This window comes from Crotalus tigris, unplaced genomic scaffold (assembly GCF_016545835.1).
Source record: "Crotalus tigris isolate CLP2741 ecotype Arizona unplaced genomic scaffold, ASM1654583v1 scf7180000023589.2044511, whole genome shotgun sequence".
In the NCBI taxonomy this organism is placed as follows: domain Eukaryota; kingdom Metazoa; phylum Chordata; class Lepidosauria; order Squamata; family Viperidae; genus Crotalus; species Crotalus tigris.
In genome coordinates, this window is record NW_024100062.1 from 1,222,513 (window position 1) to 1,241,226 (window position 18,714).

General features: G+C 34.2%; 1 protein-coding gene across 6 annotated transcripts in view; it reads right to left on the minus strand.

The window, feature by feature from the left end:
* Positions 1–18,714, minus strand: part of CNTLN (centlein) — a 189,423-nt gene that overhangs the window by 57,016 nt on the left and 113,693 nt on the right. For 5 of the 6 annotated variants that reach the window (XR_005553700.1, XR_005553699.1, XM_039319412.1 and 2 more), the window contains 5 exons: positions 18,329–18,420; positions 14,778–15,316; positions 8,305–8,467; positions 5,702–5,774; positions 3,794–4,014 (listed from right to left, as the gene is read on the minus strand). Coding sequence is in view for 4 of the 6 variants with exons in the window: in XM_039319412.1 (XP_039175346.1) it covers positions 3,794–4,014; positions 5,702–5,774; positions 8,305–8,467; positions 14,778–15,316; positions 18,329–18,420 (1,088 nt within the window). In the remaining 2 variants the exon portion in view is untranslated. The remainder of the gene's footprint in view (positions 1–3,793; positions 4,015–5,701; positions 5,775–8,304; positions 8,468–14,777; positions 15,317–18,328; positions 18,421–18,714) is intronic. The other variant, XM_039319413.1, reaches the window with a different exon arrangement.

Sequence of the window (18,714 nt, forward strand, 5' to 3'; positions counted from 1 at the left end):
AAAAGAAGATAATTATAAAAAATTGATACTACAAGTACAAAAGGATTTAGAGATTTGGGGGGAATTACAATTATCATTGCTAGGAAGGATTTCGGCGATTAAAATGAATGTTTTATCAAAATTGTTATACCTCTTTCAAACAGCTCCAATAAAATTGGGGGAGTTTTTTGATGAATTAAATAAAATGATTAATAAATTTATATGGCTAGGTAAAAAAGCACAAATAAATGTTAAAGCGTTACAGGATAATAGAAGTAGAGGTGGCCTTGGACTCCCAAAATCAAGCAGCGGGATCAGTGACTGGATAAACCTAGAAAACAAAAGGGTCTTAACAATTGAAGGTTATGATTTACAGGTTGGATGGCATGCTTTTCTATGGGGAAAAGATAAGAAAACCCATACATATTTCCTCCGACATTAGATAAGGGACGCATTAATTTGGATATGGGAAAAAGTAAAAAAAAAAAAAACAAACGAAAATCCCAATTTGGATCTCACCAATGGAGGCGATGATTCATCCAAACACATTAGATAAAACAAAGATGATAAGATACAAAGAATTAATAGACAACCAAGGGAAGCTAAGATCAAGAGATGAATTAAAAGAACAGGGAATAACTATTGATTGGTGGCCATATACACAGATAAGATCAAAATACAATAAGGATATGGAGGAGTATGGGATATGTCGGACATTAAAACAATTTGATAAAATATTGACAAATAAGGGAGAAAAATTCTTAACAAAAACCTATTAACTCCTATTAGAAATTGAATTGGAAGAAGAAATAGTAAAGGGCCCGATGATAGCATGGGTCCGAAACATAGGTAGAAATATAGGAATGGGAAAGAACATGGAACATAAATTACAAATTAACGTTGTCAACTGCATACAAGAAAAACCAATACAAAATGTTCTACAGATGGCATTTAGCACCGGCGAGATTGGTTAAAATATACAAAACTATGAATCCAGATTGTTGGAAATGTAAAAATAAAGAAGGAACATTTTATCATATGTGGTGGCAATGCCCCAAAGCAAAGACCTATTGGGAGCAAATAAGAAGATAGTTACAGGAAATAACAAAACAATAAATTGAACTCAAACCCGAAATATTTTTATTAAGCATAATTAACCCAAAAATCGAGAAATGACTCCAATATATCATTATACATATTATAACTGCAGCACGCATTGCATATGCGCAATGCTGGAAAAGGGAGAACATACCAACAAATGCAATGATTGTATATAAGATATTAGACTGTCCTGAGATGAACAAACTTTCCTTAGAAATAAAAGACAAAGAAGCTACAGAATTTTACAAGATATGGGACATGTATTATAAATAGCTACAATTGCAGAATAAAAATGTGTGAGAAGTAATGTAAACAAATGTAAATAAACTTAAGAGATATAGGACATAGTATTGTTAAGGAAAAAGAAAAAAATGTATTGTGTATTATGTTTGTTTGTAAAGAAAAAGAAGGAAAAATAAAAATTTTAGATAAAGACTAAAGATGGAATGTCCCCAGGACTGCAGGTGGGGGTGACGGGATCAAACAAATAACCATTTTGTCTTGTCAGGACAGAACCTGAGTCGACTCCTTCCCGTTCAAGCCTTCCTAGCTTCCAGGCACTTGGGCATGACTTTAAAAGCATCTGTTTGTTGGCCGAAGGTCAAAAGGCATAATTGGATATCATCAGCATATTGATCATACCTGACCCCAAATTATGAGGTTACCCAGAAGTTTCAGGTAGATATTAAACAAAAGGAGAGAAAAAGTCAAGCCCTGTAGCACCTCAATTAAAACTGGATGCTGAAAAGAAATCAGAATTGGCACATATTTAGATATTTTGCCTGGATTCTCACATCTGTTTTATATTATTTACTTTTTATTGGACAGCATTAATGTTTCTTAATGTTGTAGCTTCTCTTTTTATCTATTAGTAATACCAGCAAGAAAAAATATGGTATATTATTTTTGTATCATGTGTCATATATATGCCAGAAACAATACTCCAAAAAAGAAAGATCCAAGACAAAAAACATAATTAATGAATAACTGCTGATTAAAATTATTTGCCTATTAAAAAAAGTTACCATATTTATGGAATTAGCTGCTCTTGCATCTACATGTAGCAATCATTCTCTCTCACAAGCAAATATTCTCATATATTAACACACAATTGCCGTTAGAGAGAAATGTATACATTCTGCTTCCTCCAGCCAAACAGCCAAAAAAAAAAGGGAGGAATAAAACAGGAGGGAAAAGAGTGAGGAGAAGGGGTATATAAAAAGGAAAGGAAAGAACAAAGAGAAAAATCTTATTTAGGTGTTAAGGATTAAATAATTAGCTGGGCAGATTACTCTAGCTAAGCAATGACTGGTTCTAAAGTGATTCTTCAAAGTTATCCATTTTTTCAGCAGTAGCAATGTTTGCAATTGTTTATATCTCTTGCTTATTCCTTTGCCTTCTACAGAATTTTTTTTTTCTATTCTTATCAATTAATATAAAGTTAATCCTTCAGAATCAGTGAATGTAAGATGAATCCTTTAATTCAATTTAGGGAAAAGCACTTCATACATTATTAGTCTGTATTTTTTTTTGACCCGAGTCCTATTTTAGCTAATTGATTAATTGCATGAATGTCATAGCCCTCTATGGGTATGCAAATTCCTACTCCCATGCAGGGAAATGTATATCCATTTATTGGGTCCTGGATGATCAATGTAATGTGGATATCCAACTGCATTTACATTGTCTGTATTATGTAGAAATCAGCTCCTACATAGAAAGTCTCTTTGACTAGAATATGGCTTTCTAAACTACCAATAAATGTGCATTTCAAAAGTGTTTTTAATTCACATGTGCATTTATAGTGTTCCTAAATCTGTCTATGTGTTTAAAAAACTAAGGCCATGACACAATTCAAATTATATTTGAAGGTGGAGATGTATAAATGCACTTGCTGATTCCATGTTATAGCACATATATAATAAGAAAAATAATGTGTCTTTATGAGTTGTGGGAGTTAACCAGGAAAAAAAATGCAAACTAACCAGTGCACAAAATGCTGCTTTTTTGTTTACAAATTCTATTAGTTTAACAAAATATAAAATATAAAGGAAAATAAAAAAAAGTAATGGAAAACTAGGGGAAGGAAAAAGAGAAGAAAAGATGTGGGGTAGAAAGGGAAAAAGAACAAAAAAGTTGACTTCTAACTCTTTTTACACAGTAGAAGATAATAACATAACAACCTCAATTTTTTACTTTTACACAATAATATATACACTAGCTATTTCTATAAAACTGCTGATCTTTTATGAAAATATGTTCACCTACTAAAGTCAGGGCAAGTACCATAATTATAAATGCATTCAGACATTTCAGTGGTCCTTCTACAGCAGTTCAGAATTTCTGTAAGTGTGATGTAATTCTTTACATCAATTATCAGTAGAGCTTGTCCCCATGGCTGTCATTTCTATTTTCATAAAACTGATCCACGAAAATAAACCATTTAGAACAAAATATGTATTGCTTGAGAAAAGAACCAATTATAGCCTTCTCATCTTCATATCTTGCCACTTCATATTCAAAAGCATTAGGCATCATCCTGATCTTTTCAGACAGATTTGTGAACCATATGCATGATTTCAGTAAATAATATATCCTGTATGTAATAGGGTGATATTCAACTTTGCTTGGAACTGATAGGCTTATAATTACAATCCTATACATTTAATCATTAAACATTAGATTTTTGTCATATTTTATAATACATTTTTACCTGAACAGTTTGTTTGTTGGCCTGAAGTTGCTGTTTGGTTAGATGCAACTGAGATGTTAATCTTTTGTTTGCTTCCCTGGACTTTTTAAGAGATAATACTGCTGTTCGTTTTGATTTCTGTACTACAGCTAACTGCTGCTGTAAAGATGTGATACGTCCCCAAAGTGACATGGAGCAGCCAGGTTTCTGGACCATGATACTTCTTATCTTCTCTCTGTTAACTAAAAGTTTAATATTGACCAATTATTAATCTGACACTAAATTAGCTTCAAAGAAATGATTTTTTTTCTGTTGCAAAGGACTGCTGAATGTCCTTTGCAACATCCAATAGAACCAAACCCAAGTTTCTCCTGCTACAAAACACAATATATACTATACAATTCCCAGGGTATATGTTCATATGCCGTAATGCCAAAATTGCAAAAACATTATATTTTGCTAGCCAGAACAGTAAATTTGCTTCATTTCTATGACTTGCTCCTCTTAATCATATCATCTGGAGTATATTAGCTGTGCTTCCAAAGCAGAATCAGAAACAAACTAGTAACTACATTATAAACTACTTTGTTAGTACTCTGTGGGTTTTTTGTAGTCTCCTAGTGAAAAATCTAACCAAAAAGGGGGGGGGGAAATGGATATACTCCTTAGCCTAAAAGACTGCCAAGCCTTCTTCTAAAAGATGAAGTAGGTTGAAATAAGACATTAAATTTTAAGGTGAGTGAAACATGTGCTTTTATTTAATATTATTGAATAAGTATATCTGCCTGGCCCAGGTCCTTGGGAAGGGTTCAACAGATGGACAAAAATGCCAAATCCAGTATAAACATCTGGCTCACTGTACAACTGGTCCCAGAAGTTATCAGTACATTGGATGCCATAGCAAAAAATCTTGGACAGCACTTAGAAAACATGAGCATTGACAAAATTTCCATCTATCAATTACACAAGGCTACAGTGCTTGGATCCATAGATATACTATGCCAATACATCAAGGTATTCTAGTTTTGAGGAGGAATTTGATGCATATAAAGGGCAATACCAGCTAAAAGAATGGCCAGCTGTGATTTCACATTTTTGTGTATATAGTAATAATAACAATAATAATTGCAAATATTTTTATAATTTTAAGATTGCAAAACAATTAGAATACTTATTTTGTAGTCTTAAAAAAATCTGTTTTCTATCCTGAGTGACGAGCATAGCCATAAAGTCTGGAGTGATGAAGGAAATAGCTTTGAGAATACATAAAGGCAGCAGAGAAAGAAACCTACTTATATTAAGACAAGCTTAAGAAAGATAAAAGCAGGTATGCTCTCAGCAACTAGTCCATCCCACTTTAAGGAAATTCTTTTTACTTATTGATGTATTCAGTTGATATATCCTCTCTGATGCTGTTAGAGAGATCTGAAATACAGTATCCACTATAGGTCTCAATTTGGCATTTTTTAAGCCACAGTACATTGTCTGCTTTATCCAGCTGGTGTTATGTTGAAACCTCTGCTAGTGCACATTGAAGAAATTGGTCTCAAAATCCTAACTACTAGGGATTAGAGAGAAGGATTAAAATATAAGTAACCAACTGCCTTCTTATAGATTTTTTTAAAAAATAAAAAAGAGGGAGGGGAGGGTACTGACAAATACACCACCTAATGACTCGGACTCTATTATTAACTGCTTTTTCTTACTATAAGGGAATATGAAATCAAATTACCTTAATGAAAAGACTTCATTTTCTTGCTCCTGAGGAGAAGAGTAAATTTCTTTTCTTTAAATTATAATTATCCTGGTGCATCTATTTTATTTTAGATATTTGTGAGCTATATTGATGACTACTGTCAATCCAGATGCTATCTATCCACAAATGTAAATATAATTTTGCTATTACAAAAAGATTTTATGTATTCTTACCTTTGTAAGGATTGAATGCCGAATTTAGAATCTTTTTCCTCTGGACAGTCATTACTAATTCACCTTTCCTTTTCTACAAACACAAGAAAAAATATTATATTCATAGGATTTACATGTTTCCACAAATACACACAGTATGTGTGTGTGTGTGTGTGTTAAAAAAATTCATTTTTGCTTTATTGCTAATGCTCAAATCTTGGAACTAAAACAATAAATAAACAAAAATGCTATCTTTCTCACACTTATGACCTTAACTTATCAATGCTGTGTTGTCATACTGAGCAGCCTTCCCAAATAATTGTCATTCCATTGTTAAACGTTATGAAGTCTTTATTTCTGTGTGAAATTAAATGAAATACTCACTTCATATGTATTAGGTCCCCCTAGAACAGAGATTTCTAAATTGTCTGACCAAATTATCCCTTTTTCTAATCTGGAATAATGTTGTGACCTTCATCAAACACCAGACAAACCATCACAGCAGTGATAGCCCCAGACTAGATCCTCGATTCACAATTGCAAATTGCTCCATTATCCCTAAACTATACCCAGATTATTTTCTTGGAGTGATTACTAAAGAATCACTGTTCTAGAATTCTACTTTTTCGTAACAATGCTTATGCTTGACTTTCCTTAACTGGTCTAAATATTCAAATATTGTTTGTTAGTTAATCCAATTCATATAACTTTTGGCGAAGCCAAAAGAATTAATAAATACCTAAAACAATTATCAATATTATTAAAAACTTAAAAACTATGAAAACAAAATTAAAACAAAGTACCAGTAAGCAGTTAATATTTTAAAAATCCTCCCTTTTTACAACCCTGTAATCCCTAGTTCAGGGTAGAGTAATATAACATATTAACTGAAAATGATAAGGCTGCAGATGGAGTAACTGGAAAAATGTTAAAATATACATACAATTTCCTTAGTACAATGGTTCTCAACCTTTTCTTCACCACAGATCCCCATAAACATCTTTTGTGGCCACAGACCACCAAGACTTAACTCAAGATTTAAATCATAACATTTCTTCAAGCCTTCATAGACCCCCTCCTACAATGACATCATGCCCCCCAGGGGTCCAAGGACCATAGGTTGACAACCACTGGCTTAGTATATCCATATTTTGTTTGACATGTGTAAAAATTTTATTCTGAATCTGACAATTGAATGGATGTTGTTATTGTCCCCTTGTACAAAGGCAAAAATTACAGGGGGATTAGAGCATTAAATGTATCTGAAAGGGTATGAGAAATGAACATGAGTACTTGAAAAAGAGGTAAGTCAAAACTTTAAAGAATAAAAGATCCTCTAGAAAGTGTTGTATGAAAAAGATGGCATCCTGACTGGTTTGCAAAAATAGAAGTGAATTTATGTAATATGCATTTCATCGTTTCCTCTCACTTATTTCTTTTTTCCCGTTTCTTTTGCTTATTACTTAATTTTCTTCTGTTTCCATAATGGTGCTTATTCAGTTACAGAATAACACAACGGTATGTATGTAATATATACTTTTGCAAAATGAGATATAGGTCAATTTTCACATTGTTATTTCTAATAGGATTATTATACTTGCATATAACTTATGTTTGTATGAGCTGGGCCCACATTGTATTGCATCAGAAGGCAAATGCTTAAGATTAGATTTAGTGATCATTTAATACTGTAAATGTGAACGTATATAATACAACCTGAACAATAGCTGACAGTTGTATAAGAGTTTAAATCATGTGTAATATAAATAATATTGCTGCACAATCTGAACCCCTGCCATTTATTAATATCTTTTAGAAGAACAATGGGAATATGCAAATGGCATAAGTTCTCTGTTACTAAGTCATTTACTAATCTATAAGGAAATCTTTAAAAATGCTATTGAAATAGCAGTCACAAATTAGTTACCAATCCTCTAACTTAAAAGAGGTATTTGTTCATATATAAAGATTAAGATATGCCTGCATTATTTAAAGTGAGGAAATAGAAAAAATGTTCTCAGAATAAAGGATCTCAAAAAAACCCACAATATTTTCAAATATAAAATGGATTCAAATATAAAAGATTACTCTACTGCAAAATTGCTAGCTTGATGGATTTTCAAGGAAGTTAAAAGGACTAGTGAACTGTCCTTTGCAAATATGCTTTTTGAAACTGATAGTGACAACTATTCTCATGTAGTCTGGCATAGACCTTTTTAATTGTGAACTGCACCAAAACTTAAACTTTGGATCACTGGTAGTAGGTAACTACCAGTTGTTACTGTTTTTATTGTTGTTTATTGTTTTTATTGTTAGCCGCCCAGAGTCCTTCGGAGTGGGGCGGCTTATAAATTTTAAAAATAATAAAAATAATAATAATAACTAGTGGTGTAAATTTTAACTGTTTTTATATTTATTTTTTTATCATTTCATATTTATCTTTTTATACCATTTTATAAGCCCAGAGTCACTCCAATGGCAAGATGAGTGTGTGTGTATATATATATATATGTATGCATGCATGCATACATATATACATATATATGTATGCATACATGCATGCATGTATGTATGTATTTATGTATGCAGCACAAGTGAATGCACTGAAGTAACTCAAACCTTACCTTTTTCTGATGTAATTTGCTTTCAGTTTCTAAACACTTGCTGATTGGGGTTACTTTATTATTCTCAATCTTATTTTGTTCTTGCTGTTCATTTTTTTTTGTCAGTGAAATATGATGTACTGCTTTTGTCTCCAGGTTTTCAGAATTCAGTATTTCAGAGTCACTAAGAAGAATGCATTAAAAAAAAAGATTTACTGGTCTTAGATTTAATTGTCTATGCTGATCCGTTGTAGAACAAATAATGTCATTGCTATAACTTCTGTACATTTAGACTTATATGGAAAGTACTTATCCAGAACCCTCATTGGGAACCTTATATAGCTGAAGACATTTTTTGCAGGAGATGCATCCTGTACTGTATGCTCCTGGGAATGGCTCCAAACAATATATCAATCCATGCCTAAACATCAAGGTAGTACTGAATTGACGTGACAGTGAAACTTTGACCATTTACAAATTATCAAACTATGACAATGTTTACATGTTGAATAGGGAGATTCATATTTAATAGGGAAAAGTCATTGAAGAAGCTACAGTTCCTATAGAATATGCTCTGATATGCAATTGAATATCTTAGCATAAGTAATGCAAGTCAACTAAGGAAAAATTATAGGGAGACGCCTGGGCCGATTAACTTAAAAATCAGAAAGCAATTAGAAAAAAAAAAAAGAATCATCAGGTTTCAGCTTATCTTTATGAAGCAGCATATACTGGGGTTGGTGGGAGACGGGAGGGAGGGAGCAAATACAGCTTAATGTTAGTTCAAGCCTTCTACTATAATTCTCTATGAGGAATGCCAGAGTAATAAGAAGCAAAAAACTTCAGATTCTGGGGATGCTTGGAATTCTGAAAGCAGGAAAAGAAATGAGCTCAAGAAAAGAGAACCTCTAAACTCTAATTTCCCCATCAGAAAGAGACCACAGAAGTGTATTTGTTTGTTGTTGTTGTTTTGAGGGGAATGGAGGGGAATTGAGGGGTGTCTTGACTCCTGTCTACTGGGTAGACAAATACCTGCTGTTATCTTGGCAAGATTTCAGAAGTGGTTTGCCATTGCCTGCTTCCTAGGGCTGAGAGCAAGTGACTGGCCCAAGATCGCTCAGCTGATTTTGTGCCTAAGGCAGGACTAGAACTTACTAATCTCCCAGTTTCTAGCCTGATGCCTTAACCGCCATACCAAACTGGTTCTCCTATGGAACGTTAATCTTCCCTAATATATACTATAACAGGCTTTATGATTTCTAGAGAAGGAGATGACACCAATAAATTAAAAATATTGCAGGCCATACAGGAGTACTTGATTCACTGATCAGCTGTTCAGCTACTGAGGCAGCCACAACCTTGGAACTGGAGGTGGCAATGAGGCCTAGGAGCATTGGAGTGCAAAATGCTCCTAGGCCTCATTGCAAAAGTGCAAAATTTGGGGACAGCAACAGTGAATTTATTGGCTTCTTTTAAAAAAAAAACTCAGATGGACCATTGCCTGCAGGATATATGTTGCGCAGAACAATACCCATTGTTAGGACCAATTCAAGTTTGGCAATGACAAATTCAGCACAGGTAGCAATAAACATTTAAACCTATATCACTGATGGCTCTAAAGAAGAAGTTTCACAATAGGCAAATCTGGCTGCGAACAATTCATTTTGGAGGAAGTGAGGGTTTGGAATAATTCTTATTTTTCCTTTTTCTTCAACTACAGAAAGCTGAAGGGTAAGTTTAGATTGGGAGGATTGATTATAGTAATGACTGCTGAAAAACTGCTTGGTACTGAGCTTGCTGAAACGAGCATCAGACCCCTGATCATTAATGATAATTGCTGTGTCAGTCAAGCTGGTAGTGACATATACACTATAGTCTACAGCATACCTTTGACAATAAGCTTCTAATTAGAAGCACTTTATCCCAAAGGAAAATTAGCAGGAGATATTATCAATTACAATTAACCTATTTCATAAAATTTTGGCATTATGGATGACATCTCTCTTCAAGGTACAGAGGATAAAATTGAATATCCAGCTTTAAAGAGCATGTCCCAAACTAACATCTCATGACCATAATCTAAAAAGTAAGTGATAATACACCATCAAACTGCTACACCAAGAGATGACAAACCTTTCAAATGAATTTACAAGCAGGAGCGAGGATATGTTAGAGCACGGGTGTCAAACTCACCGCATCATGTGACGTGTCACAACGTATTGTGACTTTTTTTTTGCATTGCCGGAGCTTGGGTAGGCACGGCCTCCCATGATGCAACCGGCCCACGGGCCTGCAGTTTGACACCCCTGTGTTAGAGGCATTAACACCCCTGTGTTAGAGGCTCTAAAACAGCTAGTAAAATTCCCAACAAGAGGGGATTATATTCTAAGTTTAGTTTTAACCAATGGGATGGGGTATTAGAAGTTGATGGGGGAAAACTTGGGTTTCAGTGATCACCAATGCCTTTGGTTTGTCATTAAAACTAAAGCCGATATAACATACACTACACTTGAAGTTTAGGCTTTAAGCAGACAAATTTTACCAAAATGGGGAATTATCTAAAACATAAACTTGACGGGTGACAGGAGTCAGTGCTCGGTGGGCGCTGATAAAAGCTGCCATCTTGGAGGCAACTAATCTTCATGTGAGGCCCATTAGTAAAAGCTAGGATTTACCAGGATAGTAAAGGAGAAAACGATCAGCATATAACAGATATAAGAATAGCAGAAATGTAGCTGATAGGCAGGTGTATAAGAACCTATAGAGAAAGCCAAACAAGTCATTAGTGCTGCTAAAGCACAGAAAGAGGAGGAATTGGCTAAAACTATTAAAAATGTAAACTAAAACTTTTATGTTAAGGGAGATCTGGCTGAAGCAAATCTTAATAGAAGACTGTTCAGTCTACTCGGAAGTAGATGCCGGTAACAAAAACAGGTAGGGTGGATCATAGTACCCTTGTAGTGCAGTTTCTTTTCCAGGGGTTTTAGAGGTGGGGGTGGCAGATGAGTTATCCCACTTAAAGCTTAATAAAGCAAAAGGTCCAGATCATATTCACACCAAAGTTCTGAGAGAAATTCTAGGTGTGCTCGCTGGACCATTAATTGTTCTGTTTAACCAATCTCTTCTAACAGGTGAAGTTCCCAAGGACTGACGAACAGCTAATATTACATCCATCTACAAGAAGGGAGCTAGGGAAGAAGTTGGAAACTATAAGCCATTAAACTTAAGACTGGTAGTAGTGAAGTTAGTGGAACCACTCCTGAAAAAAGGGATTAAAAAACATTTAAAAGCGCACGTGACTGTTAATGGGGCACTGTCTGAACAGAGACCTGTCACAAGCAATGTACTATAAGGCTCAGTTCTAGGTCCTATTCTGTTGAATGTGTTTGTAAATAATATAACAGAGAGATTTGTAAGGTATTTGTAAGGTAATATAACAGGTAAGATTTGTCTTTTTGCTGATGATACAAAGGTCATAGAGCTGATGTTCCTGGGGATATTCGTAAAAGGAAAATGATTTGACATTGTTGGAAAATAGGTCAAAAATATGGAAACTGCAGCTCAATATTTCTAAACGTTAAGATCATGCACTTGGGGAAAAAGAATCCTCTGGCAGAGTACGGTATTGGGGATACAGTGTTAGACAGAACAACAGAAGAAAAGGATTTAGGAGTGCTTATAGCAGATGATTGCTAAATGACTAAACAGAGACCTCACTTAAAAAAAAACATATCGATAAGATTGAGCAGGTCCAAAGATAGGTAACAAAATGATGCAAGGTTTGAGGGACAAAATATTCCTGAGTATGTACAGGCTGGAAGACAGAAGGGAAAGAGAGGACATGACTGAAATCTTTAAACAGATTAAGGCTGTGAATAAAGTTCTAGAAGGCAGTATTTTCAAATATGAAGCAAAAATCAAGAACACGGGCATAATCTCCAACTGACAGGAGGGAAGCTCAAAAGTAACATTAGAAAGCCTTACTTCACAGAAACAGTAGTAGAAGTTTAGAAGCAACTTTCAAACAGAGATAGTGGGTGAATCATCAGTAACTGACTTTAAACACACTTGGGATATAAACACAAGTCTGCCATCCAGCATTAATTAAATAAAAAATTAAAAATAAGAATTGAAAACAATTAATTAAAAAGGAAACAAACAAAAAACTCAAAAGGCAGACTTAATGGACCACTGGATCTTTTTCTTTCATCCATTTTCTCTGTTTGTGTTAATTTTTATTATATTATGTTTTATTATATAAAGAGCTGTGGTGGCGCAGTGGTTAGAATGCAGTATTGCAGGCTAATTCAGCTGACTGCCAACTGTCAACAGTGGCAGTTCGATTCTGACTGACTCAAAGTTGACTCAGCCTTCCATCCTTCCGAAGTAGATAAAATGAGGACCCAGATTGTTGGGGGCAAAAGGCTGACTCTGTAAACTGCTTAAAGAGGGCTGTAAAGCGGTATATATACGTCTAAGTGCTATTGCTATTATATTATTTATCGTGAAAAATAACTATAGACATACATTCAAATTTTCTAAATTTCAAAGTCATACATAAATAGCAACATAGTACCCTTCCTATTTGCATTTTATTAGTTCTTTTCTTGGTGAGCAGTATTAATGTATATGAAAGCAATATATTATTAAGTTATTGTGATAACATTTTATGTAAAAGAGTATCTGTTTGATGTATGACATATCCCATGTGCATTTTCCATGATGAAATTTGAGGTACGAAGAACCTCTTGCTCAATTGTCTTAATATTTAGCAGATGTGATAGTTATTTTAAAAAGTCTTCAGCATTGAATAATCTTAAATCACGAGTTACCACTGGCTTTAATGGGGGACTTAAAGCTTAATTAAGCTGACAGAATAAGAACTTAGTATCCAATTGTAAAGTCAGTGATTAAGTCTTACTTTCATTAACTTGGATTATTTTCATGCTTCTATTTTCTCTAACCACAAATAAGTTGCAATAGGAAAGAAAGAATTTATGGTTGTGGAGCTAGTAATTCATACCTAAAAATCTCTTCAAACAATTGTGTCTGATCTTATATTATTCAGAATGTTTTGTATCTACTCTTCTATAAGCTGGAGCTGTCATGGGGAGACCCATTTGAAACTAATTATGGTTTATTCATGATTGTGCACACTAAGATAACTATGGACCAGATCATTTGTTTAAAGCAAATATTGTACAAATCAATTTTTCATAAATTTAAATAGCTGAATTTGAGTAATATACAAAATTTAAAGTTCTACAAATGAGAACTAGTAAGATTTCTTTCTATCTTATGTAAAAGCTAAACCATATCCAATTTTCTAGAGATTATTAATTTATAGTATTAATTAGCAAATAACACAGTGGACAGTGTCAATGATATCCTATACCATTTAGGATGCTGGACTACTACCAGGGATACCCAGATGAAAGTCCACCATCAATTGTAGAAGCTCACTAGGGGATTTTGGAAAAATCAAGTCATTTTTAGGAAAATCTATCTGCTAGGGTTTTTGCATGAAGCAAAATGGGAAGAAAAGCTATTATTTCAGTTATTTTAATGTACTAGATGAGCTTGTAAATTGTTGAAAGTTATCTGACTTTGGCAGAGTTTTTTTTTTTAAATCCATAAATCTGAATTGATACATACATACTTTGACCCTTGAAGAAAAGGCAGAATATCAATCCAACAATTCAAAAGTTCAGCACAAGGCCTGTCTGAACAATATTTCTGACTGTCTCTGAATTATGTATATAAAGTAGAATCAAGCAAAAGGTAAGAAACTTTGCGCTCATAGCTTATGAAATCACTATAAAACACCTGATTTCAATTTTAGAAATAACTTTTGTTATGTTGTGCGATCTAAGGAACCTATACAGTTCTACTTATGGTTACAGAACTAATTTCAACAATCATTCAATTATACTTAGTACAATGACTGTGCATGAAACATACATGAAATAATTAGTGTGGAAGGTCCTTAATTTAAAGGACACAAAACAGCTTGTAGACATCTGGTAGCAAGTTGAAATGGGTCATTCAAAATTTATCTAACCAAATTAAGGGGAAAAGTGTTTCTCCTCCTGGGTCGGCATGTCACAAGATAACTAAACTGACTTCATGGGTTTGCTTGGGAATCCTTAGCTGTCAGAAGTGAATATGCAAAGGGCCAGCAAATTAAATCAACCTGCCAAACTGTCAATTTCAAGCCTCATGACTACATGAAAATAGCATCACTAGAAGAAATCAAGCATTGCCTTCTTTTGGGTTTCCTGGCACCTATTCAAATACTCGTGCAGTTGTGGCTAATTTTGCATGCAAATTTCAGTCAATAAACTCAGAACAAGACCTCCCAAGATATTTCAAAGACTCTGACAGTATTTTTTCTGCATATCAAATCGACAGTAGTTGAAATTCAGTTTCTATTTGCTAGTGTTTTACATATGCACAGTGTCCCTTCTACAGAGCTAAGTTAATGAGAGCTGTACCTGCTTTCACTCATATCTTCCCAGCCGTCCTTACTGAAGTTCTCAAGTGCACCACTCATATCCTTGATGGACTGATTGCAAAGAGATTGATGTTCCACTAAGCTCTTTTTCTTTCCTGTTTTCAGTTTAACACTGGCACCTGTATTCTTACACCTACACTGTCCACAAGCCACTTCCACTGTGGTTTTGGAGGCAACCATTTTTGTTTTGCTCAGTAAGCTTTGCAGTTGTTTCACTTGAATCAGCAAATCCACATTTTCATTTTTCAATAAATTTCCTTCTGCCACTTGCCTCTTCAGAGACGTAATCTCTTTTTCCAATCCATCTATTATTAACTGTAGCTTAGCTTTGTCCTTCTTTGCTTCTGTGATCTTTTCCACAAGTATCTTCAGCTCTTTTTCTCTGTCTTCTGCATTGTCTGTATGCTTTTTAAGCAATAGTTTCAGGTCGCTTTTATCCTTAACTAACCCTTTATTAATTTCCTTCAGCTTCTTGGAATCTTTTTCAAAGTCCATTATTCTTCTTTCCAATTGTGAAATCTGAATACAATTAAAAAAATCACTTTTAATGTTTTACGTAGAGGCTGGTTTTTTCATTATGACTTAATATCCTATATAATCTCTGGAAATAAAATTCTATCCAGCACAACTATTTCAAATAACAAATGGAAAAATAACTTCACAGTAATGAGAAGGAAGGCATTTGTATTGCAGTAATACATCTGTTAAAAAAGGATATGTAATAAAATAAATTAAAATTCCTTACACAGTGACACAAAAGTGATATGAAACAAAACAATGCATATTTATAACTTCAGTGATTTCTCAGTAATTAATCAACTTTTTTAAAAAAAATAATTATATAGTAGTCCAGACTACAATTTTGGCTTTGATTTTGTATCATGATTTAAAACAAGTTTGCTGTTGACATTCTGTATTTCAGTTTTTTACAATGAAATTCTGGTAATCCTCCATTACAACAGTTCATTTAGTGACTGTTCAAAGTTACAACAGCACTGAAAAAAGTGACTTATGACTGTTATTCACACTTATAACTGTTACAGCAACCTCATGGTCACATGATCAAAATCCAGACATTTGGCAACTGACTCATATTTATGACGGTTGCAGTGTCCTGGGGTCATGCGATCACCTTTTGCGACCTTCTGACAGGCAAAGTCAATGGGGAAGCCAGATTCACTTAACAGCCATATTGCTAACTTAACAACTGCAGTGATTCACTTAACAACTGTGGCAAGTAAGCTCATAAAGTGGAGCAAAACTCACTTAACAATGGTCTCATTTAGCAATATAAATTTTGGATTCAATAGCTGTATGAAGACGACCATCTTTACCATTTTTGGGTGGTTGAAAAAAGAAATATTATACCAAAACTTAAATAATGAATACAGTACTAAAACTAGTGATGCAGAAGTTACCATACCAGGTAAAACTGTTAGGCTCACAGGAACAATATCTAAAGAAGAAGTATTCCTTCCTGTTTGCACTAAAACAACTAATAAGTGTTATATCAATGTATCTTTGAGCCTCTATTTCTGTGGTGGCGAATGTATGGCACGTGTGCCACAGGTGGCATGCAGAGCCCTCTCTGTGGGCACACGCGCCTTTGACCCAGTCCTAGGCCTTCAGCTGGGTTTTATAAAACCTTTTTGCTTTAGGCCTCCACCGCTGTGTGCAAAAAAAGGGGGGGGGGTTCAATCAATCAATCAATTTCAACTTCTCGCGGGAAAAAAAAAGATCTCGCAAAGTTGTCATTGATTGATTGAACTTTTTAGTCCCACCCAGTCTGCCATTACCACCGCAGCCATGCCTACCCAATGGGCCACACCTACCCAATGGGCCACACCCACCCAATGGGCCATGCCCACTTGGTACCCGATGATACATAAGTGGGTTTTGGGTTGCAGTTTGGGCACTCGGTCTCTAAAAGGTTCGCCATCACTGCTCTATTGTAAGCACATTTTTGAATTTGGGCTTAAGTAACTCCAGCATTGAGATTGATTGCTGTGTAAGAAAAGAAATTTTTTACCTTAGGTAGAAGATACCATAACTAAAAGTTCTTCACTCCAGAATTTCAATTAGAAATTGCTCTAGAAGGAATTATTAGAGCTATTACTTCCTACTATAATCCAGTAGTTTGGGAAAGACATCATCAGAGGTTCCTGTATTAGGCCAAACCATTCTTGATAGTTATGTCATTAAAATTATATATCATAAACTCCTTCTATCCCATGGGTGATAGATACGACATCCTCTATCATTTAATTTGTTTTCCATTACTCACTCTATCTTAAGATAAATGAATGTGAGCATTTCTTGTTCTCAGTTATTAGTTTAATATGTTTGTCATTTAGTAATAATGAGATGAGAACCTTCATTACCTAGAAATATGGCAATATATACAATCCCCTGATCTGCTGAAAACTGCTTTACTTACAAGCTATTTTATAAATATAAAAATAAATGGACACAGCTAAACTCATTAGCTGGATGAGTGACTTTAAGCCAGTCACTTCCTAAGTGACAGAACAAATAGGAGGCAAGAATACTAGGTTTACAGCCTTGACTTGATCTATGTATCTGTGTGTGTATGTGTGTATGTTTGTGAGTGTGTGTATATATCTGTGTATGTGCATAAAAGTGTGTATGTGTGTATGTGTATGTATGTGTGTTATTGTAGTTGGTTGCATAGTCAGCCAGATATTTAAAACTGGATTTGGCATTTTTTATCCACCTATCGAGATCTCCCAAGGACCTAGGAAAGGCAGATGTTGTCGTTTGATAGTGTTAGAGGTTTCATCACAGGATGTAAGTTGTTCTGAGGAAAGCTACCAATTGAATGACAGTGATTTTGTCCATGCTGATAGTGTTCACTCTCAGGACTTTTTTGTCTTTCTCATTGAATCTGGGATGTTGTTGTTCTTATTATTTTACCACGTAAGATCTTCTCTATTCTATTCTGGCATATTTTTAAAAAACCTACATTAAATCATTCAAGAAGTAGGGATGATATGCAGAAAGTTTTTTTTTCAGGATTATTTGTGTAGGAAATAAAATATAGGTTAAAACGCACTGTACCTCTTATAGTGATGTGAAAATCTAATAAAAGGGAAAGGAATGACATGTCTTTTTCTTTCCTCCTTTTTTCCTGGACACTCAGATTTTCAAGACCTGATCCTAATTATTTGTTAATACAGTGCAAAATAAATACAGACCTATGCAATGATTTCCATCTTTAAAGTAAGACACACTTTATATTCATAAAACCGTATATTTAGAATAAGAGTAAGAATAATCCGATTCTGAGAAAGTGCACATTTGTTTTTCTGCACAAACCAATAGCTTGAATGGAGCCAACTATAGAGCATTGATTTCTGACAAAATTTTGACAGAGTTATTTTGAGTTATGAGTGGTAATTAAAAAAAATAACACATGGCTCATATTTATCAATGTTGTCTTTTAATATATGATCCCTTACACTGAAAGTGAGATTTAACATGTGGAGTTCAATATCTTACAGATTAGGATACCTTCTGTAATGTCAGTGCTGATATTTCTTTCACATTCTTCTTTGGAGTACTGTGGTTGACCTCGTCTTCTTCACCAAGTTTATAGAGCAGTTCTTGAAGGAAGAATAAATAATACATTGTGATTCCAGTAAATATTCCAGTAAAGCAATACTAAAGCATTTTAAAGAAATGAGTTCATTGACTAAGAATATTGTGGTCTATTTTCTTGTCAAGCCATTTTGTCAGTTTCAAATCAGCGACTTTTTTTAAAAAAAAATCTTATGCTATGTAATTCTGGTAGCATCATCATGATTTTTCTCCAGCTTTTCAAAGGCACATTAGATCTATAGGTTGAGGATGCTATAGTTCTGTTTGCATCTTCACACTGTTTTAGATTATGCCTCTGT